Source organism: Mauremys mutica, chromosome 21 (assembly GCF_020497125.1).
Source record: "Mauremys mutica isolate MM-2020 ecotype Southern chromosome 21, ASM2049712v1, whole genome shotgun sequence".
Classification (NCBI taxonomy): Eukaryota; Metazoa; Chordata; order Testudines; family Geoemydidae; genus Mauremys; species Mauremys mutica.
In genome coordinates, this window is record NC_059092.1 from 9,613,902 (window position 1) to 9,636,934 (window position 23,033).

The window sequence follows — 23,033 nt, forward strand, 5'->3', positions numbered from 1 at the left end:
TTCCACTATCAATAAATACAGCTGCTAAGGCAGATGGTTGGTAGAAACAAAAGTTATAACAAGAGAATGTTGAAAAAATGCCCACTTTCAACAGAGAGGTTAAGGGATAAAGCTCTGATACTCAACCCTCAACGAGGACTGTATTTGGAAGTTGACACAAATTTATAATGTGCTATATGCAAGTGAAGTTAGATTTTGGAACATGAAGACTAATCAGGAGCCTGTTTTACATCTTTGGGGAAAATGAACCAAAAGGAAAAGAGAGGTATTCCCAAGGACAACAGTAAACCAATTATCTCCAATCCTACAGAAGAGAGGGAAGTGATGTGTGGAGACTACAGGTAAGTCTACACTTAATACACTACAGCTGCTGTGCCGCTGTAGCACTTCAGTGAGGACACACTACAGTGGGGAGGGGGTTCTCCCACCGCTGTAGCTAATCCACCTCCCTGAGAAATGGTAGCTAGGGGCTTGTCTATACTTGAAAAACTACAGCAGCACAGCACTGCTGTAGCACTTCAGTGTACACACTACCTACATCGACGGGAGTTCTCCTTTTATCTGCATAGGTAACCAACCTCCGCAAGAGGTGGCAGCTAGGTTGACAGACGAACTCTTTCATGGACCCAGTGCTGTCTACACCAGGGGTTAAGCTGGCAGAGCTAAATCTCTCATGAGTGTGGATTTTTCACACCCACCCCAGAGAGATGTAGCTATGCTGTGCAAGTTTTCAGTGTAGACTAGCCCGTACAAATGCAAGCATTAGTTCTCTTGCATAAGTAGCTGGATTAGCAGTAATGGACACACCAAAACTAGCAGCCAAAGGAGAAGAAGAAAAACAAAACGTTATTTAATCACACAGTTACTAGCAGGAACTAACTACAGAAGCTTTCAAGTTTATTTTTATAGCAGCAGGGGGCATCAGCTCTCTGAACTCTCATCACCCAGCATACCCCGCAAGCAAAGGCCTCTCCATTTCCACCCCATATTCTCAACCCCACTGCCCTTTCCCCAAGCATCCCTGTATCACTCCACCCATGTCCAATCATCTTCTAGAGAGGACCTCTCTACAATTACTTCAGTCCCAAGGCTGCCAACAAAAAGAAGCCACCTGGTATTAACTGTGACAATGCCTTTCTTGAGGACGCTAGGTTCTGGATTGAGACCAAAGCACAATTATATAGCTTACCAAACAGCCCTGAAGTGGTAGCTCCTTTGACAGCATCAGCCTGGGTTATAACTGAACTGTGATTTTACAGGGCAAAACCTCAGTTTTCCTAGGTCAGACTGTGCCATTGATTTTGAGGCAAAGAGGAGTTCAGTGTCCAAAAAAAACCAAAACCAACCCCAAAACCACACACACGGAAAGCCAACAATGTCATGGTACAGCTCCTTAGGTTACCTCAGCTATTCATCTTTCTCCCACCCAATCCACAGATACCAAACATATAAAGAATTTCTCCAGGTATTTTAAAAGTGATCCCTAATGAGGAATAAAGTGTCAAATAATTAGGAGGTTGGGGTGAGAGGTGGAAAAACCCCCACCAACCTACCAAAGAGGCAAAAATATGAGCTTTTCAGTGGGACTGTAATATTTGTAGTCCATAGGATTATTTTGCTAGCTATTATATCCTACTAATCCAGCCAGCCCTATCAAATAATGTGCTTCTCTTTCTGAATTAATCCATTTTATTCTTATATTTTTATCAGTATTAATTCCTATGAATTTAGGATGTGTTGAGGCATATGATATGTGTTTCCTAATAATTATACATACAATAAGTTTTGCTGAAATGCAAGAAGCCTATCGGCCTGTATCCGGTAAGATCCACTAAACAGCTAAAAGTATAATCAATTAAGAGTAATTCAGCATAAAAGCTGGCAACCTTTGGCACAGATAGGAATGGGCCTTGAACTTTGGGGAACCAAAGGGAGGAACTATTCACAACACTAAACAGGTTTATCCGGCGTCTGCAACCGGTTGGTAACCGCAGGGTACACCACAAACCTGGAGGTCACCAAGAGAGCCTAGGCTGGCAGTTTTTGGAGTGAGATCATCCTTATTTATATAGAGAGTAAATGTCATAATCCACTAACCTATAGGATAAGGGTACCCATAAATTTCTTGGGGTACAGAAATAAGATTTGAGTATAGTAGGTTGGGCCTGAATTACATAGTGTCAGGATCCTATAAAATACCTTGTAAGGATATCAGAGGGAGCTCTTTTAGTCTTTAGCTCTTTCTTTTCTTTGTCCGCCTATATTCTATTGACTCTCTTTTTATCTACCTATCATTCTATCCTCTATCACGCTATCGGCTCAGCTTATGCAGTATAGTAGAACTACTCAACGTTCCTAACTACTGGATAAGCCAGCACCATTGTGTAATTGGGCATGCCAGGAGTGAGGCTGGTCCTTCACCTCCTATTACTGGGTCCTCAAGGAAGGGTGTGAGTATGTTAACGTACTTATAATAGGAATGTTATCACCAGGAATCTTCTGGTTGGATGCTATCTGTGGTGAGCCATAACAATGAACCCATAAAACTCAGGTCATCATATGAGCTAATGTCCACTGAAAGCCAGATCTGGATAGCTCCCACAATCGTTAAGTTCTTTATAAAAGCTGTTGGGCACTGAAGTTACTGAAGGAATAAACTCAAGGTGTTCAAATGGCATTTTCTGTTACTAAGCTGGCATTTATAGCTACGTATTCCACCCTTACATGTATCCTCACTGACCTGGGACATTGTCACATCTAGATATTAACTGAACAGAAAAACCTGACATAAAAGAGCCAGCATGGGTCCAAAACTTTGGTAAGTTTTCAATTTACAAAGCAGAATGTTTAAAACCTATGAAGGCTGTGGCAAAAGTCAGCAACAGCTGGGAAACTGAAATCAAAGGTTGAAACTTGATACACAGCTCATACAGCTGTGAAAAGAAAGCACATCTGTGGGATTTGGGGACAAAACATCAGTCTTCACTTTGATTTCCAGGCTTTTGTCAAATTGGCCCAGCCTTACAAGTTTTAAATACTTTTTGGGTGCGCGTGTGTATTGCTCTTTTAAAAAACAAGTTTGCTTTTTAAACTGCACCACAGAAGGATGTCGGATCATACAGGATAAACAGTAACCATTTCACCTGAGCCATTATGGTCTACTGGGTAAGTTTTTGAAGTTCTTCTTCATGCAGCACGCAGTAAACCTGTGGAACTCCTTGCCTGAGGAGGTTGTGAAGGCTAGGACTATAACAGGGTTTAAAAGAGAACTAGATAAATTCATGGAGGTTGAGTCCATTAATAGCTATTAGCCAGGATGGGTAAGGAATGGTGTCCCTAGCCTCTGTCTGTCAGAGGGTGGAGATGGATGGCAGGAGAGAGATCACTTGATCATTACCTGTTAGGTTCACTCCCTCTGGGGCACCTGGCATTGGCCACTGTCGGTAGGCAGGATACTGGGCTGGATGGACCTTTGGTCTGACCCATTATGGCGATTCTTATGTTCTTTATGTCACTTCTATGTCATCTTCATGAAAAGGTAAATTTTAGATAACACACCTGAGTGAGAAACCTTCCCAGGTGTTGTATTAGCGTCTCAGTTTTCAGGTCATAGAACCCACAGAATGAACAGTGACAGTGACAGTCTAGAAAGTTCAACCCAATAGTGGCACAAGCACACCAAAAACCAGTCTGTTTTAGTAAAGGAGAAAAAATTGCTGCATATGAACTGCAGCCAGTTTAAAAAAAAATTCAATATCTTGGCTAGTTTATTTTGTCTGCTAGTCCATTGTTAACTTTGGTTTTTATACCTGAGCTGTTGAGTTACACAGGTGAGCTACATTTTTCAAAATGGATTATCTAAAATTAAGCATCTACAACCATATCTCAACAACTAAACAAGTAGCCTGCGTTCTGGAAATGCTGAGCACTGAAGTTGGTGAGTACTCAGCATCTCTGAAAATCTAGCCATTCCGGACCAGACTGTGAACCCTAACTCACAAAGCGATAGTGAACATTTGCTCACATGGTCACACTAATGTCAATAGGATTACTTAGGTGAGTTAATCCTAAGCAGTGTGCAAAATGGATCCACTATCTGGGCTTTATTTAGATACCTAAACATGGATTTAGATAACACATTTTAAAATATTGGATTTTGGAACATGAAGACTAACCAGGAGCCTGCTTTGTGTCTTTTAAAAAAATGTACCAGAAAGAGAAGAGAGGTATTCCCAAGGACAACAGTAAACCAATTATCTCCAAAACAAAGGCACATTACTAATAATATCATTTTTCTTTCTCATGCTGCAACAGCTAATTGAGACTTAACACTTGTTTGAGGGTGACTTGGAAATTATTTTACAAAACCTCCTGAACTGCTCTGATTGCTCCCAGCAGTCAGGATAAGAGGACATTTCTACATCATGGACTGCAGTTGGTGTAAAACAGCTTAACTCCTTTGAAATCATCAGCTGGGGATCTGTCCCCACAAGTTTCAAAACTGAAGGGTAAAAGTTTTAAACTTCTCTTGGAAAAATGAACTCTGCTTAATTATTTGCTCCTCTTTGCCTAGCTAGTGGGACATTTGAGATATAACTATTACTATTCTGTTAAGAGTTTTAAGTTGCCTGTAAAAATGAAAGGTCACTGCTGGTCAAGACCTCTGGTATGTCACCTAGAATGAATTTTTAGAATGGTATTTGGAAATGTCTCCCTAATTAGTTGTATGATGGAAGTGTTACCACCAGCATACGTTACAGTATGGAGAAGAGTGCTCTGATTAAAACAGCCTTTGGGTAACATCATGGAAATAAAGAAAGGAAATTATAGGCTGAATTTTCCCATGGTTTATTTTCAGCCTGCTCTATGGCACATATGGTAAGGTTAAAGGAAAATGCTCTTCACCACAACTGCAACAGACAATGGCACACATCTTCACAGAATTACTGCAGAAAACAATGCCTCAAACTCCAACATCATCTCCCTTCAACAGATGCCTCATCTCTGCAAGCTACGGACATGAACACATCAGACACATCAATACTGATTTCGCATTGTTGTAAGTCAGGGAGATGCATTACCTGAAATTGCTTAATAGAAAACACTGCTTTTAAATGCACTTCTACAGGTAGAAATCCCAGTGTACAAGAGAGCATTGGCTTGTAAATCTGCCTCTGTTGCCCACATCAATGACAGTTCCCATGACTCTGCTTCCATGCAAGTGAAACAACATCTGAGTCCATCTTTCCTAAGCCGTAAGTCAAGCAATATGACTAGAATGCCAGTCCTGCTGCACCTAAACCCTACCAGTCAAACAGCACCGCTGACTTCTAACTGCTTTTATCACTTTTGTTTCCTAAGCCTTCCAGAGCATGTAATACCCACTTAGAAGCCTGAAAACAACATTTTTGTCTTTTCTATTGGGCACACATTGATTTTCTTTCTTGCCTGCACTCCAGCACTGGGAATAGGCATGACTGAAAGTAGCAAGGGCTAGTTATTTGTTGCTACGGACAGTCTATACCTGGTTTCTGTGCATGTTACAAAACTAAGCATGCCTTTTCTCTTTAAAAAATGTGTAGTGATAAAAATGGCAAGGGTTCCCTCCCACCCCCTGCTGTGTTCTGCCCAAACCTCCTCGTGACTCATGGATGGAATCTCTCTCTTGCCTGAAGGAACCCAGCAAATTTTCCTTCTCTCTTTACAAAACAACTCAATTAGTGACAGAAGAATAACCAGAGAAGACCAGAAGCAATGGGCTGTGCTAACAGGCAGCCATCCCAGTTGTAAAAGCACAGAATAGTTAACAGACCAACATACCAGTCCAGAATACTCTAGGATAGAGGATCAGAATTAACTTTGCACCAAACTGCCATACCAATGACAATCTCAAGACCCACAACGTGACAGTGGGGGAGACAGGGGTGCAATAAGAATTTTGCAAAGGAGGGGGGCCCACATTCCGGCCTGGCAGCCCCATGTTTGAGTGGTGTTGCAACCTAGCATACCAGGTTGCAAATCACTCAAATTTGACCTGGATGCTCCTCCATCACATACATCCCAGCAAGGAAGGGTTGAGCCATTACACCAGGTCAGGGGCAAGGCTGGGGTTTGGGCCCCTGAGCCCACCCCGTCCTTGTGCCCCTAGGGAGAGGGAGAAAAGTTCGGTCAATCAGACACACACATGACCACGGATACCATTTTACACCCTCCTGAGAAAATCAGACGTCTAATGGAGAAAACGCCTTGATTAGAGCTGGGAGCAAGATTATAAACCAGAAGGAAAACTATATTTTTATATAATTGCCAGAGTTAAATCCACTTTCCTCAGTCCAACTGATGGATCATTCTCTGCTTATTACTTTCAGTAATTTAATATATATAAGCACTTTATTGGCAAGCTACTTGAATATATAAATAATAGCTAATGATGACGGCCTACAGTTTAATTAACTTCTGGTTGCACTTTTCAAGGTATTGCTAGAAACACTAAATTACTTTCCCCACTTCCCCCTACCCACAGCTGTCATGTAAAGAATCGTTGTTTTGAGCACAAATCCTGCTGCCTACATAATTCTGAGACCTCAGCAATCTTATGCTTACACACAGTATACAACGAAGGGAACAGACAAGAATGTACATGCACTTTATAATGCAGAAGTTATCTTTTCTATAGAAAAGCACTGGGCTTTAATTTAAAGAAAAATTCCAAATGTGCACACGTCCGAGCATCTCATTTATATTACAACAGTCATTAAACATCTCTGGATCTCCGGCAAGACTTATTAGCATAAACTCTGCACATTACCACAAGGTTTCAAGTTTCTATTCCAGCTTCTCATCTGAGCTGCCATTTTCTGTCTGCGTGATATTGCAAATAAATTTTCCTTTTGGCATGGCTCAGCTGTCAGGCACCTCTGTTCTGTAATGAATCCATGAATTACATTTCACCGCTCTGACATCTCTGGTCTCACACATCAAAATATTGTTCTTCAATTGTAATTTATAACTTAATTTAAATGTCCCTTTTACTGTGACCTTTTTAGATCAGAATGGCATTACATCTGGCAGCTCCTACTTCAGCAAGGCATCCTTTTGCAATTACAGTCATTATGATCCCTGTCGAAAAGCCTATCTGAGTTAGGCTGCATTCATACTACAATGTTAAATAATTGGAGTCCATTAAAACCATCGTTAGATTTCAGAGCTGTTTGGTTTGTTGGTGGTTTTTTTTTTGGGGGGGGGGGGGGGGAAGGATTGCTAGTATAATGTGGTACGATATTGCAAAACTAACTTGAAATCTACCCAGAACAGTCAAATAAAAGTAGCAGTGATTTTTCAAACAACACAAACTATGTCCATCTCTGTAGGGAGGCTGCGTTTTCTAGTGGTAAAAGAATAGTACTGGAATCCAGGAATTCCTGAGTTCACGTGTCTGCTCTTCTACTGACTCATTTGGTGGCCTTGGGCAAGTGCCATCACTCTTCTGTGCCTCAGTTTTCACATCTGTAAAGTGAAGATTGGCCTATCTATATTTGCCAGTAAGTAAATACCACCCCTGCTACTTCACAGTGTTGTTTTAGCCCTTGATTAATATTAATAAACCAATCTGAAAACATGAAGTACGGTGTATGCTAACTATTACCATCTCCTCCAATCCACTGTACTTTTTACATCTTTCACTATGGGGAACAAGATTTTTTTCCTATTAAAGCACAGAAAACATTCTACATAAAGTCCCTATTTCAGCCCCAGCTCCACATTTCTCTCTCGGGCTTGGTCTACACCTAAAACTTAGGTCAACTTAGCTACATCACTCAGGGGTGTGAAGAATGCACACCCCTAAGAGACATAAGTAAGCAGACCTAAACCCTGGTATGGACACCGCTAGGTCAATAGAAGAATTCTTCCATCGACCTAGCTACTTTCTGCCATGGGGTGGATTTACTACAGCGATGAACAATCCCCTTCTGTTGCTGTAGCAAAGGTCTATTCTACAGCACTACAGTGGGGTAGCTGCAGCAGTGCCACTGTAGCACTTGTAGCGCAGACAGCCTCAGACAAGCATCATTCTCCTTGTGTGGATGGAGGGAGCATGAGGGATTACAGAAGAATCTATGCCTTGTTTCAATAAAAGTGTGTTGCTAGTTTCTTTGATCAAAAGGTCCTTTAAAGGCATTAGAATTTAGGGATGTGGTGTTGAGTGATGAAGGGGCCACTAGGCTGCTAAATTGGGCTGTTGGCCTTGGAAGAAAAATAAATGTTTGTATGAGTTTGCATATCTTTTGCCGCAGTGGACAATGGTCAAGACTCAGGGTTATCTCTGAAAAACTGCCAGGTGTTTAAGACAGCAATGGTCAAGAAGACAGAGGAAACAGAAGATAAGGAGCAATGAAAGAGACAACAAGAGAAACACTGTTACACTGTAAGGCAAAGCCTTTTGGTGACGCCTCTTCTATTCTAAGGGCCTAATTTAATGCTAAACCCAATTCAGACTGCTTCCCCCAGTCACATGACTGAAACATTCCAGTTTGATGCAGTATCTCTTCAGGAGTTGTATCTGGAAATATCATCCCCATAAAATACCAATCATCTGTCAATATGCTGCAATAAAATGGAATTTTTCTCTGCGACAAACATGCAGAACACACACAATGGTGAATATACTTTATACGATAAAACAATGAAATATGTATTTTAAATTTGCAGCTTTATTCACAGGTGCTGAAGTGTGTTTTCACTAACTGTATCTGGCACTGAACTAAGAATTGTGCCCAAGGATACCATGTTCCTTAATGCCAGGGCTCTCTTCCCCTCCTTGAAATCCTAACTCTTCCCCATCTGCTGCAAACACACCAGAAAGCCTGGCCTGGGTAACTGACTGCCTTCTCTAATGCAGACACCAATACCACTACATGGGACTCCCTCTAATGCCTGAAGACAACAGCACCTTATAAACCAACCCAGCACCCAACCCTCCCAATAGAGAAAGATTGCACATGGAGAGACTTGTTTTGCCAACACAGGCAGCAGGTTTAAAACAAATACAAGGAAGTTCTTCTTCACGCAGCACACAGTCAACTTGTGGAACTCCTTGCCTGAGGAGGTTGTGAAGGCTAGAACTATAACAGGGTTTAAAAGAGAACTGGATAAATTCATGGTGGTTAAGTCCATTAATGGCTATTAGCCAGGATGGGTAAGGAATGGTGTCTCTAGCCTCTGTTTGTCAGAGAGTGGAGATGGATGGCAGGAGAGAGATCACTTGATCATTGCCTGTTAGGTCCACTCCCTCTGGGGCACCTGGCATTGGCCACTGTTGGTAGACACAATACTGGGCTAGATGGACCTTTGGTCTGACCCGGTACAGCCGTTCTTATGTTATGTTCAACATGCCTGTCTTTCTAGCTGGTATGTCCTAATTTATAAGGTCCTTATGAGCTGCTTGACAGGCCAACAGAACTCAAGATGTATAGAAAAAGGCTCAACAGGTGACCAGAGACATCGCTTCCCAAGAAGCTCAAAGGAAAACTGAACCAGGTCTATTTCCTTAAATCTCTAGTTTCTGGTACTTGTAGAAGCTTGAAAATATAATCTCCCTCTCCCACTCTTTGGCAGAGGTCTCACCACTTCTGTCCCCATTTCTTATCTATTTAACGTTTCTACATAGCTCCAATCACCATAATGACCTAAAGGTTAGCGATACAGATGACACAATGGATGCCCTGGTCATACACTATTTCCTATGCACTACAACTGGGACAACCATTCATCAGGAACAAGCACAGCTCTAGAAACTTAAGTTAATTGCAAAGGCAGAACAGCAGGGGGAAGTGACACTGCAGAGAGCTTTTATGGTTCTTTGGTCTGACATACCAAATAACTGTTGTCATTGGGCAAGCTGAATAGTGCTGGGGAAGGTTCTTGAAACAGATTTTCACACATTTTATATATACTAAAAATATTTACAAAGTAATTTAAAGTCGGGCCACATTTTACGGCTGTAAACAGGCCTTTTAAACTAGTTGTTCAACAGTTTAGCTGAATTTGTGAAAATTATCTTACAAATAAATCCAGCAGCACAGAAATGTTTTTTCAAGAGCAAGGATAAGAATGAATGAAGATTCAAAGTGGCAAAACTGCCCTATGCACCAGAAGTGGCTTAGTTTTAACAGCGTGCCCAGGTAGACAGTGATCGCCCTGGGGTGTTATGCAACCTTATTTGAACCCTGAGACTAACCGCTGATGAAGAACCTCCAAAAGGAAAACTAGTAATCATAATAAATGCTAACATATATTTAAATAGTTGTCTTAGGCTTTCAACCTTGTCTGTAGTTAATGAACAAGAAAATCTAGTCTAAGGGCAAGTTAAAACAGGCAGTAATTTGTCTGGGTGACATCTTACTTCTAACTGAATTTCCCTACGTTGATATTACACTGTCACATTTGTCACTCACAATGACATGTTGCCATGTAATATTGTGTTACAGAAATGCTGAACAATCCTACTCATAAAAGGAACCAGCCCATGTTAGTATGTAATCATTTCATCTTGTACACTGGTGCATGGAGGGAGGTGTAATAAGTATAGGTACACATTGCTCCTCAACTACAGTAAGGAATAAATAGGGAACTGCTGGCTTTTAGCCTCCTCAAATAAAAACATGCACGTCAAATTACAAAAGCCTTGAGATTCACTGGTAAAGGCAGAGGGTATGTTTTCCATTTTAAAATTTCCTTCTACTGTTTTGCCATCTTATATTTCTGGCTGCCACCCACATCTGCTATTGTCCCAATGCTGCAAATCCTTATAACATCTGAGTTTTTAATGCAGGGGGGGAAATTCCTACCTCCCACTGAGGTAGGCTGAGTTGTGGATAGGAACATACCCGCATGAGGCAGCAAGCAGCATTTCTGAAGGAAAAAGCCGGGAGGGAACACATGCACTGCCCCGCTCCAAATAACCTGGTCTTCCAAAAACAACTGCTCCCTTGACGCATGCCCTGAACTGGACAGCACAGAAACCTCAAACTGAATTTTGACAGGGCCTTACTTAAGAGAATAGAGACAATAAGGACAGATGAGTAAATTAACCATTTCCTGTCCTGGAATCTGAGAATGGTGCCGTTAAAAGCTCTGTACAATGATATTAAGGTCAGTGGGAGAAGGATGAGAAAAGGCAAGTTGGCCGAAGCAAGTGCATTTTCTTTGTTTGTTTGTTTGTATAAATCTGAAGTCCAGAAAGGAGTTTTCAACTAGTTAAAAATTAACCAGCCATCACTATGTGAAGAATCTACTCAGAAATTCACATTCATATTCTCTCTCAAACACACACACACACACACACACACACGGCTTTCTAGCATTAAAAATTATATTCATGTTCAGTATTCACCATACTGAGATTTTTCCCATGGATTGGCAGATCTGGGACACCAGCTTCCTAACCACAGAGCAGGGAGGCATTTCTGTGCAGATGTTTTAAGCCTCTTGCTCAGCCGTTTTTCTTTTCTGAAAACAATGCAGCAGCATTAAGAGGCTCCCTTCCTTGATGGTGCTGTGGAGCTGGCAAGCTCAGCAGACGCATTTGCAATTTATCCTCACAGACATTTTAAAATCTGTTTTTCCTGCTTTCACATACCCAAATTCTGTCTACAAAGATGGTGTATTCCACAATGCTACCCAATCGCCAGGCAAAATGTACCTCGTAAAAGGACCTATGCAGTTTCCTAATGGGGAGCAAAGCTGTAGGCACCATGAGGTACTGTAGTACCCTGCGGCTCCTGCAACTTCCATGCACTCACCTCAGGCAACCTCATGGACAGTGGCTCTCATTTCTTCGGAGAGGGTGAACTTAATAGAAGATTTGCTATTTATCAAGCAGCCATTAATGAGGCAAATAGAGAAGTGAACAGACTCGCTTTTAGGGTGCATGGCACAAGTGGTTTAATTTACAGGCAAAAGCAGGGGTAGTGCTCAAATGGGACCTGAGACGAAGGCAAATAGCATAAAACACCAGATCACTTGGCTCTGCTTTCCTGCATTATGAAAGACAACGCACTCATAACCCAGCAAAAGTGCTGAGGAATCCCGTGCATAGCCACAGTACAGGTTACAGGGAGGGCAGGTGGGTTGAAGAAGAGGAAGTCCTTCTCAACTCTTTTGCCCTCTAACTTGAAAATGCTTAAACTCTGTGTCCAAAATATTTATCAAGAGAAAACAGGTTATCCTAAGTCCTCTCCCACATGAAGGCATCCAACTGAGTTATTTTCAGAGACTGACTTCTGAGATAAACTGCATTTTTGAGAGTTTGTAAGAGAAATAAAGTTACAAGATCAGCAAGAATTCATGTCTTCCAAACTCTGGGAGCCAGGCCCAGATCTTCTTGTGTAAAGCATACAAAAGAAGGAGTGCTGTATTGTACTTCTGAGATCCAAAGCAGGATGAGACACTGTTGAGAAAAAAAATGAAAGAGGGGACAGACTGGACACCCCAGGAGCATTCAAAGACATCTGGACCTTCCTAATTCCAGGAGCCATGACTTCACTGTCTCAATATATGCATTCCAATGCTGGTGCTACTTAAAGAAGTTATGTCTGCTGGGTTCAACTACAAGACTCCATCCTGAAAGGTGCTAAACACCTCAACTGCTGTTCAAGTTAATGGGGAGTTGATAGTACTCAGCACCTAGTAGCATCAGGGCCAAAAGCAAAATGAAAATAGGGAATACTACTCAAGGTTCTGTGAAATGGCAGAGGTTTAAGTTACATAAAAGAGGGGTTTGATAGCATGGTTCAAATTCAGCGATTATCTCACAGACAGTTGCCCTCCCATCTGTAATCATTAGACCTCTTCCTCTCCCATTCACAGCCGCACAACACCCTCATGGCAACTACGGCAATTTACATGGAAAAATATTAACAGGAAAGCACTTAATGGAGCTTTAGCTTCATCTGATGCCAGTCAGATGCTGAAAGCAAGGATGAGGAGCCTGCACTACATGGCCAATGAGATCTCAACAGACCAACAACAAATGCTCTGTGGACCACAGTCCAGGAACTAACCACTTGACAGAAATGCACAGCTGACTTTTGCTCTGCATCTCAAAAATGCATACACTGGAGCTGGAGGCTTACTGATTGCTAGTCTGAATGTGTCACTTCTTTACCAATACAATAAAAAAAGTTTTTTTTATTTTGCTTCCCCCGACCGTTCTGCATAACCACTCACATGAAACACGTCTCTCTCTTTACAACTTAAAAATTTATTGCATTTTTAACAAAATACACACAGAGAAAAGATGAGAAAGGACACCTAATGCATTAGTATAAATTAAACTGAAGTAAATTACATGGACACGCAGTATGTAGACATGGCTGTACAATGTGCACTTACTGCTTATGAATTTTAATTAAGGAAGTGATTTATAGGGCTCCAGGTATTAAGAAAAGGGCTCATCCTCCTATTATGTTGGGAGGCAAATACTCTTTCAGATTTGTAAGTCATAAGGACGGAATGAATCCAGCGTTCGACATGCAGTTGAGATGAGTCCTCCTGATGCTGAGGGATAATTTTAAATCTTGGCGCTTATTAAGACTACGTCTGTATGTTTTCTGGTGTTCTTGTTAATCTGTTCTTTTATGCTTGCTGATTTGTGAGCTAATAAAGGCAAATTCAGTGTCAATTCTCCCTTCGACACTCTGAGAATTTTAATACTTTCTCCCAGAACATATATTTTTTAAAGGACATGTGAAAAACACACTGAGCTGCCTGACACAACAAACAGTAGCCTGATAGCCCAGATCTGTGCATCTTGTCATGTGCCTTCACTGCTTTTTCAGCAGGCAGAAGGAAAAGTGGACATGGGGTGCTGATCCACCAGAAGTGCTACAAGCACTCCCCCAAATATTTTTCCAGTCTCAACAGAAGGGGATGTTCAGGTATATGATTTCCCACTTTTAGGAAAGGTCTGGCGAAATTAACATGTTGCATCTGGTGTTTGTATGGGCGTGCAATGGGGTGAGAGAAGGCATAAGCATCATAAATACATGGCTAGTTTCACTGTTTCTCCCAAACTGAAAGCTTGGAATAGGATCAGATTGGACTGCAGAGCCACCCACCTTCATCTTTTCATTTGGAAACTGCAACTTCTGTCCCTTGTGGGCCAATCTGACTGTACAAAGTTGGATCAAGTTACCTTCCACTGAAATGCAGCTCTCTCTGGTGTGGAAGGCAGCAGAAGCTATTTAGCTCTCCCCAACATTCACAAGCACTTAGGACAGTGAGTGAAATGGTTTGGCCTTACATACATTAATTTGATATCACTAATTCATACGAAGATACATCTGCAAGAGTTTTTCCTAGCCCTTCTCACTGCAGTCAAAAGCCTTTTCCACATCTAATGTGCTCCTGGAGCAGGCTACTCATTTGTAAGTTCATTAATAATTGCACAAAATGAGAGTGCTAAAATAGTTTTAAATTAAAGTGACCTGACTTGGAAAGACTCATTGCAGGAGAATATTTTTAAGTGAGTAGCTACAAATTTTGCCATTACTTTGGAGAGGACAAGAAAATACTGGAATCCAAAAATTCCTAATTTCAAGTCCCAGCTCTTCTGCATAAAGACGTCTTTTAAAATTGAGATACTTACTGGTCTTTGGAAAGCTCTGGACCAAAAGGGCTATATAAGTGCAAAGTATCACCAATATTAATATAAAGAATTCCTGTTAATTCTCCTGGCTCTTTGAGTGTCTCATCATGCACACCGAACCAAAAGAGAGGTCAGGAGCTGCAGCCATGTATTTCTCCAATTTGCAAGGTAAATAAAGTGGGGTTGCTATACTATTATACACAAATCTAAGATACTCCACTGTCTCCCATTTCACAGATAGATGAGTAAGATGTTGTGGTTGGATGCAGGATCTGACAACCAGAACTGAAAATCAATGTTCTCACTTCACATGACTAACATTCTAAAAGATCTAATATATTAATCAAAACCTTCATGTTCACACGTGTTTGTTTGTTTTTTTAAACTACACCTCTACCCCAATATAACGCTGTCCTCAGGAGCCAAAAAATCTTACCGCATTATATAGAACTTCCTTTGATCCGCCAGAGTGCGCAGCCCCGCCCCCCCGGAGCGCTGCTTTACCGCATTATATCCGAATTCGTGTTATATCGGGTAGCGTTATATCGGGGTAGAGGTGTAGTTTTAAAGAGTCAGACAGTAGAACTCTCTCCCCCATGCTACTCATTCAACAGCAGTAGCAAGAGATTCCCCACCATTTAAAAAGCAAGTATTGTTGATGAATCTCTGAAGGAGGCTCCCCCCTCCCCCACAAAGTGACAGCCAAAATGCATTAGGGGGTCAATGATCTCCAAATGAAAACTTCTGCTGCTCTTGATTTGCTGGGAGGCGCATTATAAATACAGCATGAAAACCTGACATCAAAACCAGGGAATGGAAGCTGAAATTTACCCATGCTATTAAGTAAATAATCACTGGAAGGAGTTGTTATACTAGAAAATATACGCTGCATGGCATCATCCCTGATCTTCATTTCTATCTGGTATAATTAACAATAAATCACACTGTGGGCTACAACACTCTGTTATTACATAAATAAAACACTAGCAAAGGAGCTTGTCAAGTCTGATTTATATGAAGTGCTGCTCTGAAGTTTATTGGATTTCCATAATAAGAAATCATACAGCATATCAATTTTTTCGATTAATCTTCCAAACTACATATCATAATTTCTAAACAAAAACCAACTTAGTACAGCACCAGCTGCTCAGAACTAGCTTGTTGGGCAAACCCAAAGCCTGCGCTAAGTGGACAGACACTGGAGGAGGAGGAGGGAAGATGGCATCATGTCAAGAAAACGAAATTCTTTGCAGCTCAGGCAACAGCACCAGCCAGATGAAAAACTAGGGCTCAGTCATGCACCCACTGATGTCTCAATGTCTTTGATGGCTGGTTAAGCTCTTACAGCCGTTGTCAGAACATCACACACCTAGGTTAAGTGGAGTCTGCTGTAACTCAAAGCAACCTTCTAGACAGGGTCTTGACTACTTAGACAGTCCACTTTTAACTGGATTAAATGCATTTTCAGATAGTGGGAAACTGCCACGCATAAAAAGGTATTTTTATCTACAGAAACAAAACTGAAATATGAATTATATGTAGGTATCTTCGGGAACTCCTAAAACACAATGCACGTAACCTTTATGCAGAGTGCGCTCCAAAAATATACCTCGAGTACCTGGATTCAAGAGTGAATAAACCAGTGAACATGACAGAAATCCAGCAGCCTACGTCAAGCCAAGTTACTTAGCTGGAACTATGCATGGTTGAGAAGGTGGTAGAGAGGAGGACAGTTCCAGACAGAGAGGAACAGAGGACTTCTACCAAAATGCCTACAAGCAGCAGCAGTTCTTATGTAATTGCTGAATACAGAAGGTGAATGTAAGAACTTCACTGGCCAATTGTGACCACTGCACAATAAGATATCGTAAGAGGGCAGCTCTGTAGTGATGAACTTGAAAAGACTAGACATAAAAATTATGAGGAACGGTTAGCAGCTGTCAGAACAGTAAAGTAAATAAGACTTAAGGTGTTAAGATCTAGCTTGGGGATATGCGAGACACTATATAAAAGGCACAGATGGTTTACACACCTCAAAGCAACCAAAAATATATAGTGCAAAAAAGGAGGAATAAAACTAGCTTGATTAAGGAGTAAATTAGAAGTTTATTAGGTTTATTAAATGACTTACAAAGTGGAAATCTTATGCTATCAATATAAACTGACTGGAAAAAACAGCCGATGCTAGATAAGGTGCATATTAAAAATACAAAGGGGAAAAAAGAAGAGGAACAGATCAACCAAATATATAAAGACAAACTCATAAGTCTGTGATGCAAGAAATTTGTAAGTGCAACCACAGGCCCTCCAGACCACCAAGGGATTAACAGGGTAATTAAAGAGGAGAGAGAAGTTAAATGAATTTTCTGCATTAGTCTTTTACTATCGATGACGAGGAGGAAAATTCCAATTCCAAGAGCTCTTTGGTGATTATTGGCCTTAACAAGAGATTCGAGTCTTCTAAATAGGAAGTAATGGAGCAACTTAAAATGCTTCGGAGCAGTAAACCACCAGAACCAGATGGCATCCAGCCCAAGGGAAAGGACAGAGATAAAATGTAAAATAGCTGAAAGACGGATGAGGATGTGCAATATAGCCTTAAAATGGCAATTGTTCTTGAATACTGGAAAATTATTAACATGTTGGCTATCTTTTAAAGAAAGGAGCCATGGGAGAGCTTAGGAATGGGAAGCCCAACAAGTTTTATCTCAATTCTAAAATGGACTTGGAGGCTAATTACCGTAAGTGTAGTACTTGAATAAGTAGACATGATAAGGTCAAACAAGCATGACTTCTTAAAGAGAGACAAGGTGGGCGAGGTAATATGTTTTACTGGACCAACTTCTGTTGGTGGGAGAGAGAAGCTTTCAAGCCTCACAGAGCTCTTCTTAAAGGGAAGTAGTCAGGTAGTTTAGATTCAAGTGTGGGGTTTATTTTATTTTGTGTATTTTTTTTTCCATTTGGAAAAACTTTTACAAAACATTATAGAAATAAAAAAGTGTTTAGTTTGGTGTTGCTGCAGGGGAATGTTTTAAATCCAGTCACTGAAGCACTGCGGTATATTGCGTGAAAACCAGACAACGAAAATGACTACTGTTTTACTGTCCCAAACTGAACGAAATGCAAAAAAAGCCAAGAACTAAAATATAATATTTAAATGCTGGTTAGCAAGCGAATGTAACATAGATAAGGACAACTGTATATTAAAAATACATGTTTTTAACTTCAAAGTGTCCCTAAAAAAGAAAAAATTCTCTCTCAAATCAACCTTTTGAAAGTCAACATAAGTTCCACACGTTTAAAACATTTGGAAATTTTTGGTAAGGTTCCATTATAAGACAATATATTAAGCAAAATAGTTCTGTAATAGCAACAAGCAAGGAAATGCCTTGCTGTGGGTTAAAAATTCGCTAATTACATTTAATAGACAGGCTTGGTTTGACAGATATGAGTAGGATCAGTAGCTTCATCAATTTAATAAAATCACCAGAAACACCACATCCTGGATGGTGTAAAGAGGCTCACCCTATACACTGCCTAGCACAATGGGGTCCTGATCTATGGCTAGGCAGCTAGGCACTATACCAATATAAATACTACTATACTGTAACACCCTTAGAGAGAGATTTGATTATTATATTACTGCAGAATGTTTTCTAAACAAAAAAATAAGCTCACTGTTGTAATGGTTATTGCTCTGACACCTACATGCCAATGACTTGTAAACTTGTTAACTGCCTAAATAAATAGTTACAAAGAAAATTACTCAAGCAATTAGAGACAGACATAGCAAATGCCTGCCGCTGAGAGTGTACGAAAGTTAACAGCATAGCACCCCAGGTTAGCACTGATGTTATTTACTCTTAAATGATCTGCAGAAATAGAATAGACGTTGGTGAATTTTACTGGTATCAATAAATTGTTTCTTTTTGGTTAGTGAGAGCAGATTAACTTGCACAGTGGACAAAAGTAGTCTCAACTTCTCATGTACGCTCTGGGGCTCCGACCCCACACAATTCTTTTGAGGACAATGACATAAGTCATTGTGGATCGCTAAATGAAGATGCTGGTCCAGTCTGCAGCAAAGTTGTTTAAAAATAGACTGCCCAAGTGAATTAAAAAAGATGGAAGAAACAAACATCGAATAACATATCCTTGTCAGGACGACTGTCTGGTTTGTCAATCTTCCCCTTAAAGTTTAGCTCCACTTTTAAGAATAGCTCTGTAAAAACTGCATTGGGAAAATCCAGTTTATAGTCTCTCAACAATTCCATATAATGTACTCAGCGGACATGGTTTCAAGCTGGCAGCTCTGCAAATTTAACCAGAGATCCAAGGATATGTCTACACTACAATTAAAAACAAGTGGCTGGCCCCATGCCAGCTGACTTGGTCTTGCAGGTCTCGGGCTAAGGCTGTTTAATTGCAGTGTAGATGTTTGAGCTCAAGCTGGAGACCGAACGCTCTGCACCTAGAGCCCTAATGTCTACACTGCCATTAAACAGCCCTTCCAAAGCCAGCTGGCATAGGCCAGCTGCAGGTGTCTAACTGCAACGTAGACATAACTGTAAGAGTCAAGCTGGGTTTTTTTTCCAGCTTGCATGTGATCACCAGTACTAAAGGCTCTGCAGGCCAAATTAGGATCTCACTTACAGATGCACAAGCCCCATTACCTTCGGTGAGCTTTCCTAGGTGTGAGTGATTGGAATTTAGCAAAATAATTTTGTAGATTATGCACAAAATGAAACAACACAACTGCTCATTCCCAATCGGATTTGCTTGGCAGGTTGAACAGATATTAAAAAACAAATAAAAACATCCTCTGTCACTAAAGTCGGCAGATACAACTCTGCATAGATATAGGGAACAGACCCAATAAGTAAAGTTGTGCCATTTTTACTCTCGTCACTTTCCAGAGTAGAAAAATTGCAAGTTAAGGAGGAAATAGTGGAGATGGAAAATATTCAATAAAAGGTCAACTAAATTAATCAGTTGTGTGGCAAGACTCCAAAAACTAGGATTATTTAGCCTTGAAAGAAGAACTAGATGAGATTTTACTGAGTTATTGAAAAATACGGCAGTCACACAAGACAATTTTTTCAGCCTGTTCCTTAAAACATGAACAGGACACTCCATGAAATTACATGTACATTTATTCTTAATAAAATGCAATATTTATGTTACATATAGAGTCAGCTGGTACTGTTCAGTACCAAAAACATAGAATCAACTACTGTAACTGGATTTTAAGAAGAGCTATATATTTTTGAGGGCCACTAACAGCATTTGTAGCCATGAAAGATAAGTTAACAGGAGAGAGAATCAAATCACATGCTTCCAAGTGATCACTGTGGAATGGTCAGGAGATCCTTCCCCACATATAAAGAACTGGACAATAGGCAATTGAGTGCATTATCGGTTTCTCTTCCTTTATGAAAGACCAGGTATTTGTTAGGCGCCAAATGGATGATTGAAAGGACCAATGGTCAGGTCAGGCATCCCCTATGTTTTATGGAAACTTCGGAAGATAACAATTAAATCTGGGATGACCCATGTGAACTGATTATAATACAGAACAATAATTTCTCTCTCTAAAATACTCACTTGGAAAACTAGATGATTGAGGAGGTAACTATGAAGTGTTGAGTAGCATGAAGTTAGTAAGTCCCAGGCTACTGATGAGATCATGCTATGACTCCAGACATGCTCTAGTTAAGGGTTAATACATCTGTTATCCATGTGCTGCATACATTAGATGGCCCCTTAAAATGAAATAAAACTAGGTAACTCTTTTACAGAGTCAACACTTCTGGATACTTACTGTGTTGAGTGCATTGAGCGTAGTGTCATCGCGAGAGGCTGCAACGCAGCCATCTTCTGTGGATCCTCCATCACACATCCCTGCAAAAGCTGCCATGCTCCTTTATAGTTAAAAAATAAAATGAAACAATTCATCCTCTAATTGCACACATTATGCAATATACAGATGCTATTTACATTGTAAATCACCATTTTCAGGGCTCTGTTTTGCCCACCTGCATGTCTTCAGTATTGGGCTATTTTTAGTACTGGATAATTTTCAAGGTATTATTCAAAGACTCACTCCAAGATGATATTAGCATAATTTAATTCTTCATTACTGTAGCACCCAGAGGCCCAATCGGCATTGTGCTAGGAATACCACCTCATATGAGGATGCAGTCCTGCCCCAGACAGCTTACCTGTCATCATAATTTTAGTTTAATTAAGTCAGCAAGCTGTCTTGGAACTAACCGTAGGGTGCCAAGTCATTAGTTTATTACAAATTAAAAATGATTATTTATCCACACGTCCTGAGTTAATGCCTGATCCACTATTTTGGGAGCCTGATCTTTATGTATAAAGATCTAAATTGTTTGATCCAACTCCCTAGGCACAGTTCATAGTATTAGGGTGAATCTTAGCTATGCAACCTAGTGTTCCCAAAAGAATATTTACTACAGGAAGGAATTCTATACTGTCACAGTTATTTTATTCACAGCTTTTACTTCCCTAATTGACCTGTACACTTTAGATATTACATCACTGTTTATCATGGAATGGAATATCTGGGTTGGAAGGGACCTCAGGAGGTCATCTAGTCCAACCCCCTGCTCAAAGCAAGATCAATCCCCAGCCAGATTTTTGCCCCAGATCCCTAAATGACCCCTCAAGGATTGAGCTCACACCCCTGGGTTTAGCAGGCCAATGCCCAAACCACTGAGCTATCCCTCAGTGGTTTGAGGGATATGTTGTACATATAATTACTTTGTTTTCAATCCAAAAGAGACAGCCCAATGTGACATTCCTTTGTGACCCAAAATAGCTTTGGAGCTAGCCTAACACCATCACATCTTGACATTGGCTCCCAACCTAAAAAAAAATCAACTTCTTAACATTCTAATGTAATATCGCCTCTACACAGGACGATGGGCAACAACCTTAGCCCAACCTTCTTAGGCTATGTCCCACATTACAGCTTGAGTGCTCTGGGGAAGCTGGGTTATCTTGGCTTCATGTACCTTGCTGCCCTGAGGTACATGAGCAGGTCACAGTCATTGACCCCTGGCATCCACACAAGTTCTTCATGTTGTGTCACAGTGTCACCATCCAGAGAAGGAAACGGCTGCAAGTCTGGAAGCTTGGCCTACAAAAATTGAAACAGAGTTAAAACAAACAGTGTTGATAACAATCATACTAATAGACTGTACATAGGCGTTCTCTGTGAGGGACGTGTTATCATCCCCATTGCACTGATGGAGAAACTAAGGCAATGACAGGCTAAGTGACTCGCCCAAGGTTTCATGGGAAATTGGTGGCAGTACCGGTAATTAAACCCAGATCTACTGCCTCCTAGTCTTATGCCTTAATTAAAGATCATGCTTCCTCCCTTTTTCAAAAAACGGTAACATCAGCTGGCACACATCACTGGGTAGCACCATCTCCTATTGCACTTACAGGGAAGCCTTTAGGATACACATTTCAGGCACAAGCATCTCAGTGCAAGCACCATGGCCTGGAGTTATTTCAAACCATTTTAAAAACTCATACTGTGAGCATCGTCCTCTGTCGTACAAAAATTAAAGCACCTTCACAAACATGGGATAGTTTAACCTCTGTTGAAGGGGAAAACAAGCTGTTTCCACTTGTTAAAAGGAAACCATTCTAACCACTGTTTGGCAGGATAAACTGTATGCACATAATACATAAATATGAAAGGAGGCAAACATATGACTACCTAGGGAGGTATCTATTTCATTTTAACTCCTCAATAAAAAACCACGTTTTATATTTACAAATAAGGCCTTAGCAAATCATTAAAACCCCAAAATGACCCAAGGAAATTTGCAGAAAGCAAGATAGCTCAGGGAAATGACCTCGCCATCAAATGTACCAAGAGACCCAATTAGCATCTTTATTCATCTGCAGCAATAGGACAAGATAGTGGAGAGCATTTTTGGAAACAGCTTTTAAACCTTTTAATTACCTCTTACAGTTACAATTCTAAACATTTTTGAAAGGCAATATTTATATACAGCCAGTAATTAGAAGTCATCAGTTCAGATGTCTTTCATTTTCTGCTTTCCAAAATGTATTTTTTTACTTCTTCACTAGGAAAATGGATTTGTGACTGAAATTTTCTGCTGCTGAAGGATAAGCAGACATTACAGCCGCCATGGCCAGTGGAGATGTGTATTAGACATACACACGCTGTGCACCTGCTTCCAGCAGCCACGGTACTTAAACAAACTAGCATCCTCTCATACCCTAGGACCAACATGCTTCATTACCGTGTTTCCAAAAACGAATCTCTTTAATGGGTCATGTCACAAAGCTGTTGGCAAACCAGACACCTGACGTAGGCAGC

At 40.6% G+C, this 23,033-nt stretch overlaps 1 protein-coding gene across 10 annotated transcripts in view; it reads right to left on the reverse strand.

Moving 5' to 3' along the window:
- The window catches only part of RERE (arginine-glutamic acid dipeptide repeats), a 449,440-nt gene that overhangs the window by 168,507 nt on the left and 257,900 nt on the right, over positions 1-23,033 (reverse strand). For all 10 annotated transcript variants that reach the window (XM_044996656.1, XM_044996655.1, XM_044996658.1 and 7 more), the window contains 2 exons: positions 21,688-21,812; positions 20,469-20,568 (listed from right to left, as the gene is read on the reverse strand). In XM_044996656.1, the coding sequence (XP_044852591.1) occupies positions 20,469-20,568; positions 21,688-21,812 (225 nt within the window). The remainder of the gene's footprint in view (positions 1-20,468; positions 20,569-21,687; positions 21,813-23,033) is intronic.